Genomic DNA, 12,110 nt, shown 5'->3' on the forward strand with positions numbered 1-12,110 from the left:
AGAAGGCACCTGTTGGGCTGTCAAAGGCTCTAAGTATGTCCACATAGAAGACATCTGGAGTGTTGCTAAGTGCCTTTGGGACAAGCTGACTTTCTATTGCCTTGAGTGGAGTCTTCCCTGAGTGATAGCTGCCTAGCAAGAGCAAAGGGGCCATCAGCAATAGAGTTGGAGGTAATAAAATTCCGATCTCCGTGATCCATTTTGCTTAGCCAGAAAAGGCTGTGAGCCGCAGAATAAAAGCACTCCGCTTCTGATGGAGCTGTGAAGGTTTTTGAGGAACAGCGCGGTGATGGAGGCCAGCAGCCTGGAGAATGGCCTGGCGGGGGCTGTGCAGAATCTCTGCGGACAAAGCAGAGTTGAGCTAGTGTCAGTACTTTGGCAGGGTGTTTGGGGTGAGGTGGGGTTGGGTTGGTTTCCCTCAGAAGAGTCACGGACAGCACCGTATTTCTGGTCGCCAAACCCTGCGAGAGCCTGAAATGTGCAATTTGGGCTTTTTACCCTGGCTGACAGCGGGGAAACTCCTTAAATCGTTGGGGCCTGGTCTCTGTTGGGCCCAGAGGCAGAAACGTGACACTGCTGAGGCGCCGAGATTTCATGCAGCGTACGTTCCGGGCTAGGGGTTGGTTGTTTTTTCAGGCTTGTCATTATACAAGTCTCTTAAGTCAGGAGACCTCGCCTCACGCTCCAAAACCCTGAGTTTAGCAGGCACCGAGGAGAGGGTGGGAGAGGAAAACCTGTGAATAACTGAATCTGCACGTCTGGCAGTTTCCCCAGTGATCTTGCTCTCTGGTGTGGATTAGGCGGCATCTGTCAACCGCAAGTGAAGGACTTAGTACATTGGTTCTTTAAACTCCCTCAGCAGGCCGTGGGGAGAGGAAAGGGCATGTTCAGCTTTTCACTCTCCTGCCGTAGGTCCTAGAAACACTGTGAATAGAAGCCACCTCGTGCCAGGTAAATCCACTTCTGGGGTTTCCTCTTTTCCTCCTGCTCCGGCCCGTTTACTCTCTGCTAGTGGCTCAGCAATACCTTGCAAGCTACCCCATGCTCAGCCAGGCTTAACGGAACAGGACGTTGTTGGTGGGGCCCCGCAGTCGGACATGGAGTCGGGGCTCGCAGGCTTTTGAGGCTGGTGGGATTCCATTAGCCATGTAACAAGGTGTGCTCAGTTCTGGTATCAGTGGGAGTTTAACCCACGACACGGCAGCGCTACCCGGCCCTCTGTCTTTCCTCTTTCCTGACCCTCCTCCCCTCCTGCCTCAGCATTCCAGGACTCCTCCTAACCAAACGCTTTCTCCTGGCTGTCTTCAAGCCCAGGGGCGACTCTCTGATTCTGAGGGACTTGAAGACTCCTCCCAAGGAGAACTGTGTCCAGTCAGAGACCGAGTCCCTCCTGGAAAAGGAGAGGAGGTCGAGCCTGGAGGCCGTCCCCACCGTGCATCACTCATCCCCGAAACGAGAGCCTCCCTTCTTGGGCCCACCGGGGTCTGACGCTGCTTGGGGCTTGGTTCGGCCTCGCCCCGGGGGCAACCTCCGCAGGGTCTCCTCCTTGGACAACTTTGAGGTCACCAGGTCTGAGTTCCAGAGAAAATTCAGGGAGAGGAGGGCGAACTCAGGTAGGGGAAAGCACAAGCAGATGTGTCTCTACCAATGGGGAGGTGATGCAGAGCTCTTCCAGCAGATGGGCCCTCCACTCTGAGGGTCCCTGGGGGAATTTTTCACCCTACGTTGCCTTAAAGAAGCAGCGATAAGGAGTGTGTCTCCCGGAGCATAAACTGACTCCAGTATGTTTCCAAGTGTGGGGGTCTCTGGATGTGTCTTGGCCTGTAGATCCAGCAGTGTCTCTACGGCCCAGTTCCTGAAATGAATGTAGGTGCCGAACTCCCACTGACACCAATGGGAGTTGAAATCCTTGAAACCAAGGGGAGTTAGGCACCGGTATGCCTTTGATCTGGGTCTGTGTATGAAAGTCTCTGAGTGAACCAGTCTGCGCTGTAAATCCGCCATGTCCAAGCCCCTCCAGGCTCTCTCCTGACTCCGGTCCCACTGGTGGAGGGGTGAGTTTAGATGAGTGAATACAGTAGCTATAATACATGTTCTAAGGATGAGAGACCAAGTATTTAATCCGGAAACCCCAGCCCCATGGTCACGGCGTGTCGTTGACCTTTGCAGAGGATACTGAATCGGGAGGCGTTGCAGATTGCATGAAAAATGTCGAAGTTTTTAAATTTATTTAGTTCTGCATTGGAACCAAACATGAGAGAGTCAGGCCGGCAGAACCAATAGCTCAGTGGTTTGGGAACTCACTTGGCAGCTGATTCGGAGCAGGATCCCCCACCTGCCAGGCGTGTGCCCTGACCACTGCTATGGGTCTCTCTCTATCGCACCAGAAATGCCGTCCTGCACCAAACTGGCATTGAAGCTGGCACATTTCTGCCGTGAGTTTTGGGTTTGGCAAATCGGCATTTTCTGACTTAAGAAAAAAAAGACGTTTAACTGAAAAACGTCCAACGGGCTCTACTGCAGACATGCAGAGAGGACAGAGAAATAATCCGGAGAGACCTAGAAAGGTGGGTGAAAGAGACTGAATTCAGAAAAAAAAATGCAAAGTGAATACACTGGGGCGGAAATCATTCATCAGACAGTCCTGCGATGGGAGATGGAGACCTGGGGAGCAGGAAAGCTGAGAAAGGCCTCGGGCCTATGTTTTCAATAGCTCAGACACATTTTCAAGTGCTCAGCACCCACAATTGGAGCTGGAATTTCTGAAGAGCTCAGTTTCCATTTAGGCCCCTAAATGAGGGCCAGATTTGCGCCACAGCCCCCAGCGTGACCCCTGCATCTAGACTTTCAGAAGAACTCAGTGTGCTGAGTATGTGTGAAAATTTCCCCGCTAAAGGTGGGATTTTCCTAAGCCGTCAGCATTGGCCTTGTCCTGTTCCCATTGACATCCGTAGGAGCTTTACCATTGACTTGATAGGGACTAAGGGTAGGGCAGTCCCACTCTTGTTTTGTTCTTTTGGCCGTCTGGCCCCTTGAGGTGAGAGTGGACAATAAAATAGACCGGAGTTTGCAATGTCTCAAAGAAGGCCAGTACACTTTGGGGTGGCGGCAGAGATATCATGCATTGAGGCAGGGAAGGAAGTAGTCCTCCTCTGTAAGACTCTGGGACAAATGCATTTCTGGGCTCCTTGTTCTCATAAGAAAGATACTGTCTAGTAGGTTGGGGACCAGAGAAAAGAAACTAAAACGGTCAGCAGGCTGGAGGGATTGATTGAGGAGGAAAATTGTAATGAGCTGAAACAACAAGGAGTCTGGTGGCACCTTAAAGACTAACAGATTTATTTGGGCATAAGCTTTCGTGAGTAAAAACCTCACTTCTTCGGATGCATAGAGTAAAAGTTACAGATGCAGGCATTATATACTGACATGTATTATGTAATGAGCTGAATATGTGCCACTTGGCTAAGCCGCCGTCAGGCAGGGGAACATGAGAGTCCACAGCTATTGAAAGGTTGTAAACCCCAAGGAGCTGGGGAATGAGACTAGCTGGGTAGAACAGGGGGTGGAATGAAGGAAGGTTGACATGTAAGCTGTTTATATTGGAAAAATTGAGGGTGTTTTAGGGAAAATGTCCTGCTGGTGAGATCCACTGGGCTGGAGAATCATGTCCCAGGGAAAGGGGTAGAAGAAGCCTTAATGCCTGGAACATTAAACTAGACCAGAAGAACACTAGAAAATCCCCCACAGGGAACCATCCTGCCCTGGCCCATAGGGATGGATTGGATGGGATGCAGTACGGCTTTGGAGGCAGATTGTAGGACTCCAGCTGGGCTCTCTTTGCCCTACCAAAGCAGCGCTCCACTCCCCGTCCCTCCAGCAGATGTTAGTTTGAGGAGCCAGGATGAACAGCCCACCCAGCTCGGAGGGCAGGAGGAGCTGAGGCAAAACAGACTCAAGAGTCTTGCCTGATGGGGCCCTGTTTGTAATTTTAGGGCTCTGACAGTTTTCTGGATTCTGTTTACATTCATATCCTGCCACCGCCGCGTCAGCCACCACCAATGGTGGCTATCAAAATCAAGGCCAATTGGCCTATGCTTCGGCAGTGACTAGGGATTTAGGTGCTGCCGTTTTTCGGCACCAAGCTTGAGACGCCTGAGAGGGGCTTGGTTTCTAGGGGGTGGGTGCTCCAGCTCTTTCTGAAAACCAAGCCCCGTTCAGGCACCTTAAGTTGGGCACCCAAGATCACGAGTGGCTTTGGAGAATTTTGGCCTTTGTGTTTGGGTACCAATGCAAAATGGGCCCGTCGCAATAGCGTTGTCTCTCCAGAGAGGTTCTCTCAGACGGTTTATCCTGGGCTCCCTTGTCCACAGAGACTAGGACGCTGATGGTTAATCGTTGTTTTTGACGCCCTCCTGAGTGTTTCTCTCCTTCCTGGGTTTGTTCCAGAGGCCTCCCAAGTCAAGCCCAACCCCCAGAACTCCACCTCGGAGTCAGACCTCACGAGGTACCGCACCATCAGCCAGATTCCGCAGTTCACCCTCAACTTTGTGGAGTTCAACCTGGAGAAGCACCGCTCGGGCTCTACCACTGAGATCGAGATCATCGCACCCCACAAGGTGACGGAGCGTACGCAGAACGTCACCGAGAAAGTCACACAGGTACGGGGTGTGTGGGGGAGTTCTCCCCAGGCCAGGGGCACTCCTGGGAGGTAGAGGGAATGATCATGCTAATTCATGGAGCAGGCATGGGGCAGGGTGGGGGGCGTGCGTACTAATTTGTGGAGCAGATTTGGAGGGGAGGGGCAGATCACATTAGTTTGTGGAGCTGAGCGAAAATTGGAATTTCTGTCCCACAAGAAATTGCAATATTTTGACAACTTTTTTTTTTTTTCTTTTGTGGGTCAAACTGTTGAAGTCTTGAGATTTTTCACGGAACGAAAAGTTCCGAAAAGTGTTGAGTTGGAAATGGCCAAATGTCACGTTGGGGTCAAGTCAACGTTAAAGGGCATTTCCCTACCAGGGCCGCACTGCCTCCTGGGAGGTTTGGCTCAGGTCCCCATTCTCCCTTGTGGGCTGGCCACCCTGGCCAGACTACGTGTCCTGTGGGGAGAAGTCGGGATCCTGGGGGCCGAGTGAGGCCGTTCCCCATCGTCCATAGCATGGTGGGGACACTTGTGATCGTTTGTGGAACAGCCGCAGGGCAGAGGGAGATTCACGCATTTCATGGAGCGGCTGAGCAGGGACAGGGAAGGGTCCCTGTGTGCTTGGTATTCAGTTCCATGTCTCCTCTCCGGCACGGCCGGGGCTGGGGACGGACACACCCACCTGGCAGTGTTTCACTCTTTCTGTCCATGCTTTTCTCTTTGCACCTGGGCTCCCCTATGACTGCCCCACTGAAAGCTGTTCCCAGCGCCCGTGTGGGCTCAGTGCATGCGCGTGGCTCTCCAGAGGGCTTCCCTCACTCATGGCAGAGAACAAGAGATCGTGGCCAAGATGGGCTCCAGACACGTTCTGACATGTTTTTAACCCCAGAAAACCAGCGTCTGCTGGATGCTGGCCATGACGCTGTCTGTCTGTCCAACCCAGGGGGGGCCGCTCTAGGGCAAACCCCACAATGCGGGGGAGGTCGCGCTGTGGGGTTGCTGTCACTGTTTGGGGGTACAGTCACTAGGGCTGCATTGTCCTTGCCCTCCTCAGCCATGCAGGAGAATGACCGGGAGGTCCATTCTCCCTTACTCCTCTGCTCGGATTGTGGCTACTACTTGCCTTTCACCCTCCACTACAAGCCTCTGAGGGGTGGGGCCGTACGGCAGAGAGGGGCGGGGACTAGGTGGAGCCCTGGCCCTTGGTTCCACCCCCTTATTTATTAGCCAGAGTAGCTGGTGGGCATATTTAAGGCGGGAGCGGCTTGAGCAAAGGGTTGAAGTAATTCCTCCTCCCCCAGAGCAAGGGGGGAGCAGGGATACAATGGGGCAGATGGCACAGTTACGATCTAGCCCATAATAATCACCATCTCCTCCCTCTCTCTCTCATCTGCTCGGTTGCTTGCTGGGAGGTGTTTGGGCTCAGGCCAGGGACAGAACAGCTCAGCCCCGGCCTGTGGGCCCGGCTCTCCGCTGGTGATCAGTGGAGCTTTGGCGAAGGGAGTGGGTTTCAGCTGGCATAAACGGGCGGTGCTCCGTGGAAACCTTCGCGGATTGGTGCCAGCTGCGAGGCTCTCCCTGGCTGTTGGCTGGCACGACACCGTCGTTCTTTCCTGGCGCCAACAAGCTGTTCATCTTGGCAGCAACCCTCCACGACAAGAGTCGTTTTTCCTGGGTGAAAACTCTGCTTTGTGTCTCAGCAGCAGTGGGAGCGTGCAGGGACAGCCGCATGGTGTGTGTGTGTGTGTGTGTGTGTGTGTGTGTGTGTGTGTGTGTGTGTGTGTGTGTGAAATCTGCACCTTCAGTCATGCACCCCTGAAATAAGTCAGATTGACTTTCTTTTTTCTTACTCTTGAATAGGCCCCAGGCCTGGCATGTTTTTCTGCCCAGCTGCGGGGGGAAGAGGATGTACCCAGGGCTGCCCAGAGGATTCAGGGGGCCTGGGGCAAAGCAATTTGGGGGGCCCCCTTCCATAAAAAAAAGTTGCAATCAGGGCCGGCTCCAGGGTTTTGGCTGCCCCAAGCAGCCAAAACAAAACAAACAAACAAACAAAAAGCAGCAATCGCGATCTAAAAAAAGCCGCGATCGCAATCTGCGGTGGCAATTCAGGGGGAGGTCCTTCACACCCAGGCGGAGTGAGGGACGGTCCGCCAAATTGCCGCCGAATACCTGGACCTGCCGCCCCGCTCCAGAGCAGCCACCCCAAGCACCTGCTTGAGAAGCTGGTGCCTGGAGCCGGCCCTGGTTGCAATACTATATTCTCGGGGGGGGGGGCCCTGTGGGGCCTGTGGGAAATTGCCTCTCTTGGCCCCCCGGGCAGCCTTGGATGTACCTGCTTTTGGCATGGCTTTTCCTGGCCCCCCGCTCTTCAAGAGATTTTCCCCCCCCCCCCCAGCCAACCACATGGCTGGGCCGTCTGTGTGTGTGCTGCGGAGGTCTCCTTTCTGTGCTTTGAGTGCAGGAATTGGTGGAGGTGACACCAGCGAGCAGAGCTGCTGATTGTTCCTCTGGCAGCCACCAGGTGGCAGTGTCCCTTCACCATATGGGAGGCTGCGCACGGTGATGGTATTTCCATTTTCCAGGCTCCTTGGAAGGGAAGGGAGCATGGGGGGGGGAGGTTACATTAACTGGGAACCACCCGGCCACCTCCTTCCCGCCTACGGGTAGGTCTGTCAGAGAGCAGAGAGCCCGGTTCCTTTAATGCATAGACTGAGACTCCACATCCCTGGTGTCCATGGCCTTACACGCCCAACCGCAGGTATTCCCGCTTCCACCCGCAGACGTGAATGGCTCAGCAATGAATGGCCCATTGAGCTCAGGGAGTGAGACCCGCAGAGAGGCACTAGTGAAAGAGCCGAATGGAGAGAGGTAAACGGTGGTGTCCCCCAGGGGTCTGTACTGGGCCCAGTCCTGTTCAACATAGTCATCAATGAGCTGGAAAAAGGGGTAAACAGGGAGGTGGCAAAATGTGCAGATGATACAAAACTACTCAAGATAGTTAAGTCCCAAGCAGACTGCTAAGAGCTACAACTGGATCTCTCCAACGTGGGTGACTGGGCAACACAATAGCAGATGAAAGTCAATGTTGATAAATGCAAAGTGATGCACATTGGAAAGCATAATCCCAACTATACATATTAAATGATGGGGTCTAAATTAACTGTTACCACTCAAGAAAGAGATCTTGGAGTCATTGTGGATAGTTCTCTGAAAACATCCACTCAATGTGCAGCAGCAGTCAAAAAAGCAAACAGAATGTTGGGAATCGTTAGGAAAGGGATAGATAATAAGACAGAAAATATCATATTGCCTCTATATAAATTCATGATATGCCCACATCTTGAATACTGCGTGCAGATGTGGTAACCCCATCTCAAAAAAAGATGTATTGGACTTGGAAAAGGTACAGAAATGGGCAACAAAAATTATTAGGGGTATGGAATGGTGGTCATATGAGGATAGATTAATAAGACTGGGACTTTTCAGCTTGGAAAAGAGACAACGGAGAGTGGGATATGATTGAGGTCTATAAAATCATGACTGGTGTGGAGAAAATAAATAAGGAAGTGTTATTTACTCCTCGTAACACAAAAACCAGGGGGCATCAAATGAAATTAATAGGCAGCAGGTTTAAAACAAACAAAAGTATTTCCTCACACAGCACAGTCAACCTGTGGAACTCTTTGCCAGAGGATATTGTGAAGGCCAAGACTATAACAGGGTTCAAAAAAGAACTAGATCCATTCATAGAGGATAGGTCCATCAATGGCTATTAGCCAGGAGGGGCAGGAATGGTGTCCCTAGCCTCTGTTTGCCAGAAGCTGGGAATGAGCAACAGGGAATGGATCACTTGATGATTACCTGCTCTGTTCATTCCCTCTGGGGTACCTGGCATTGGCCATTGTCAGAAGACAGGATATGGGGCTAGATGGACCTTTGGTCTGACCCAGTGTGGCTGTTCTTATGTTCCTGGATGGCTTGGGAGGGATGGGCCCAGGCACAGTGCCACCTCATGGCAGAACACACAAAGGAAGCTGCATCTCTGGATGTGTGGAACTCCTGGGCGTCAGCCAGAGCTCCTGAATGTTGCTGTAGCTCCCACTTGTGCTCTGCTCATGCAGAGGGGCTCCCTGCACCCTTTCCCCAACCCCCAGCTCACCTGTGGAAAGCAAGTTAGGATTTTGCCCCCAATTTTTTATTCTGGAAGTTCTTTGGGACACCTGTGGAACTCTCTGCTGCAGAATGTGATTGAGGCTAAATGCTCAGTAGGTGCCAAGAAGGGATTAGACACTGGGGAATAACCATCGCAGAGTCACTAACTGGGGTGCAAATTATACAAGGGCTGTCAATCCCCAGGATTTGGGACCCACCCTAAGAGAGACAGAGAGCTGGGGGGGCAGGGAGTGCAGGACTGGCTGCCAGGCTGCGTTCCACCTCATAAGCAAATAAAAGACAAGGGTTTTAAAGAATCACACAGGATGTTGTTTGAGTTTAACTGAATGAATTAAAAGTCGTTAAGAATTGCTCTGATGTGGAGTGCAGATGGGACGGTAGGAGTGAAAGCAGATATTACCCAGGGGGTAGTGTGGGAGTAATTATTATTATTATTATTATTATTAATAACCATATAGCAGCATTACTGTTTATCCTTTGCACATAGAGAGCACATTTTATCCAAGGATCTTGCAAGGCTCCTGTGAGCTCCTTGGGTTAGGGCTTGTCTCTTCTTGAGTGTCTGGAAGGTGCTCCCAAGGGATCAGTCTCTTTATCTCCCTTTTACGGATGGGGAAACTGAGGCACAGTGCGCACAAGTGACTTGTCCAAAAGTAATGCAGGACATCTTGGGCAGAGCCAGGAATAACATCCAGGAATCTCGGCTCCATGGCCCAATGCTCTATCTCTTATGCCAACCTGCCTCCCAGACCTAGAAAAGGACACCAGCAGTCAAGGCCCCCAGATCACCTGCTTTAACCACTAGATAACATTCTCTCCCCGAGCTGGGAAAGGAATCCAGACTTGCAGACTCCTGCTTTAACCACTCAATCCCATTCCCGAGCCCAGGAGTCCTTCCTTCTAGTCCCATGTTGTAACCACTAGACCCCACTCCCCTCCCAGAGTTGGGTGGGAAAAAAAACAACCACCATCCTGATTCCTAGCCTGGTGTTCAATCCACTAGGCCCCAGAGGGGTTGGTAATGTGCCCTTAAACTAGCTGGCAAATACTGGCACTTGGGAGAGGAGCCTCCTCCAGCACCCACTTCCCCCGCCAAGCCCCTAGGAATGGCTCAAGGGGCACACTGCTCCCCTCTCCTGCTTACCCCTAAAAGCCTCCACCCCGAGCGGCACATTGACTTTGGATGCCATGTGCACCAGGGCCGGAGGGCCCAGCGTGCCTGGCAGAGGCAGCCAGCCGCGATGCACAGGGCCCCGCTGCTAGGCGACGGGGCTGACACTGGCTCGGCCACACCAGCCTGTCGATACTGGGTCATTAGGTGGCTGGGAGGTGACGGGATTGAAGCTGACAGGTCCCTGCTGCGGGCGGGAGGGCCAGCATCGAGCCTGTGTGCTCCCCACCGGCCCTGGCATGGATCCACAGCGAGTGTTCTGGGAAATATCCGTTCCCCTCTCCCCTTAAATCTCCATGCCGGCTGGGTTCTGGGTGATCTCTGCTGGATCTCGACCCCCCTGCACACTGTATTCAACCACTAGACGCCGTTTCCCCCAGAGCTGGGCAAGGAACCCAGGAATCCTGTCCCCCAGCCCCTGCTGCAACCTCGAAATCCCACTTTCCTCCAGAAGGGAGAACAGAACGCCGGAGTCCTGACTTCCAGCCCCCACTAGGCCAGAGGTGGGCAAACTACGGCCTGCGGGGCAAACTACAGCCCGTGGGCCACATCCAGCCCACGGGACCATCCTGCCCCTGAGCTCCTGGCCTGCGAGGCTCGCCCCCGGCCCCTCCCCTGCTGTCCCGCCTCCCCCACAGCCTCAGCTCACTCACTCCGCCGCCAGCACAATGCTCTGGGCGGTGGGGCTGTGAGCTCCTGGGGCAGTGCAGCTGCAGAGCCCGGCCTGACCCGGTGCTCTGTGCTGCGGGGTGGTGGCAGCGGCGGCAGCGTGGCCCGGCTCCACCCAGCTGGCACGGCTGTAGCACCGCCAGCCACCGGTGCTCCAGGCAGCGTGGTAAGGGGGCAGGGAGCAGGGGGGGTTGGATAGAGGGCAGGGGAGTTCAGGGGTGGTGGTCAGGGGGCGGGGGGTGTGGAGAGGGGTCGGGGGGGAACAGGGGGTTGAATGGGGGCAGGGGTCCTGGGGGGGGCCATCAGGAATGAGAGGAGGGGTTGGATGGGGCGGCGGGCGTCCGGGGCCAGTCAAGGGACAGGGAGCGGCGGGGGGGTGTGGATGGGGCAGGGTTCCCAGAGGGGCTGTCAGGGAACAGGTGGGTTGGACGGGGCAGGAGTCCCGGGGGAGGCAGACAGGAGATGGGGGCCAGGCCACGACCCCCTCCCCTAACCAGCCCTCCATACAATTTACAAAACCCGATGCGGCCCTCAGGCCAAAAAGTTTGCCCAGCCCTGCACTAGGCCGTACTCGGGCCCTGGTTTGGCTGTGCGCACTCAGGCTAGCGCCAGCGACACACACCCAACATCCATGGGGCTAAACCCCTCTTCCCCCTGCCCCCCCCCGGTTTCTAGTGCGAGCCTGGATCCCAGGTGAGATGAGCCTCCCCCCTCTGCCTGAGTCCCCTCGGGTCGGGTATTCACATCAAGGAGCTGTCATCGAATTAGGCACGGGGGCAAGGTTCATGGGGGTTTCCTGGGGCTGGAATAATGGGAAGTGGCAGAGGGGGGTAGAGGGACATTGGCAGAGCTGGCGGGGGGAGCTCAGGGGAGCAGCAGGTCAGCAGTGAGGAGGTTCAGCAGAGCTTGGGGGGGCCTTGTGCCCGCTGAGGTGCAGCCCTTTCTCCGTCCCATTTCACGGGGGTCAGGCCCAGGTAGACCAGGGGCGGTCACTCCCCATGTCCAGCCTGGCACTGCGGGCCCCTGGCCCAGGTGAGAGGCTGCAGGAGGCCTGGTTACCAGCTCCTGTTTTCTCTGGAGCAGCTCTTCACACCCCTTGGGCTTGCAGGTGCTGAAATGTCAGCCCAGCTCCTGCAGCCCTGGCTGGGTCAGCGCGAGGAGTGACTCAGTCATCAGGGAGTCGGGGTGCCTGGATCCTGCCTGCTAGGGGCTGGAGGGGCGAGAAAGAGCTGGGGGTGGGTTCCAGGGGGTGGGGGAGAGATTGACAGGCCAGGAGAAGGAAAGTGGGTGGGGGAGGGAAGGCAGAGGTCCGTCAGGAAAATGAGCTCAGAGCGATACAAAGGGAGCAGAGCTGAGCCGTCCAGGGCTAACCCCCTCCCCCAGCCTGGGCTGGGCTCCGGGGTAGTTGTTTTGGTGGCAGCTCCTTTGGAAGATGCGGGTGGGGTCCCGCGGGAG

The 12,110-nt window shown here is 54.6% G+C and overlaps 1 protein-coding gene across 1 annotated transcript in view; it reads left to right on the plus strand.

Annotated features, from left to right (window-relative positions):
* KCNH6 (potassium voltage-gated channel subfamily H member 6) overlaps window positions 1-12,110 on the plus strand; it is a 97,959-nt gene that overhangs the window by 60,789 nt on the left and 25,060 nt on the right. The window contains exon 4 of the mRNA XM_054014412.1: window positions 4,447-4,658. Within this exon, the coding sequence (XP_053870387.1) occupies window positions 4,447-4,658 (212 nt within the window). The remainder of the gene's footprint in view (window positions 1-4,446; window positions 4,659-12,110) is intronic.

This window comes from Malaclemys terrapin, chromosome 25 (genome assembly GCF_027887155.1).
Source record: "Malaclemys terrapin pileata isolate rMalTer1 chromosome 25, rMalTer1.hap1, whole genome shotgun sequence".
Lineage (NCBI taxonomy): Eukaryota > Metazoa > Chordata > Testudines > Emydidae > Malaclemys > Malaclemys terrapin.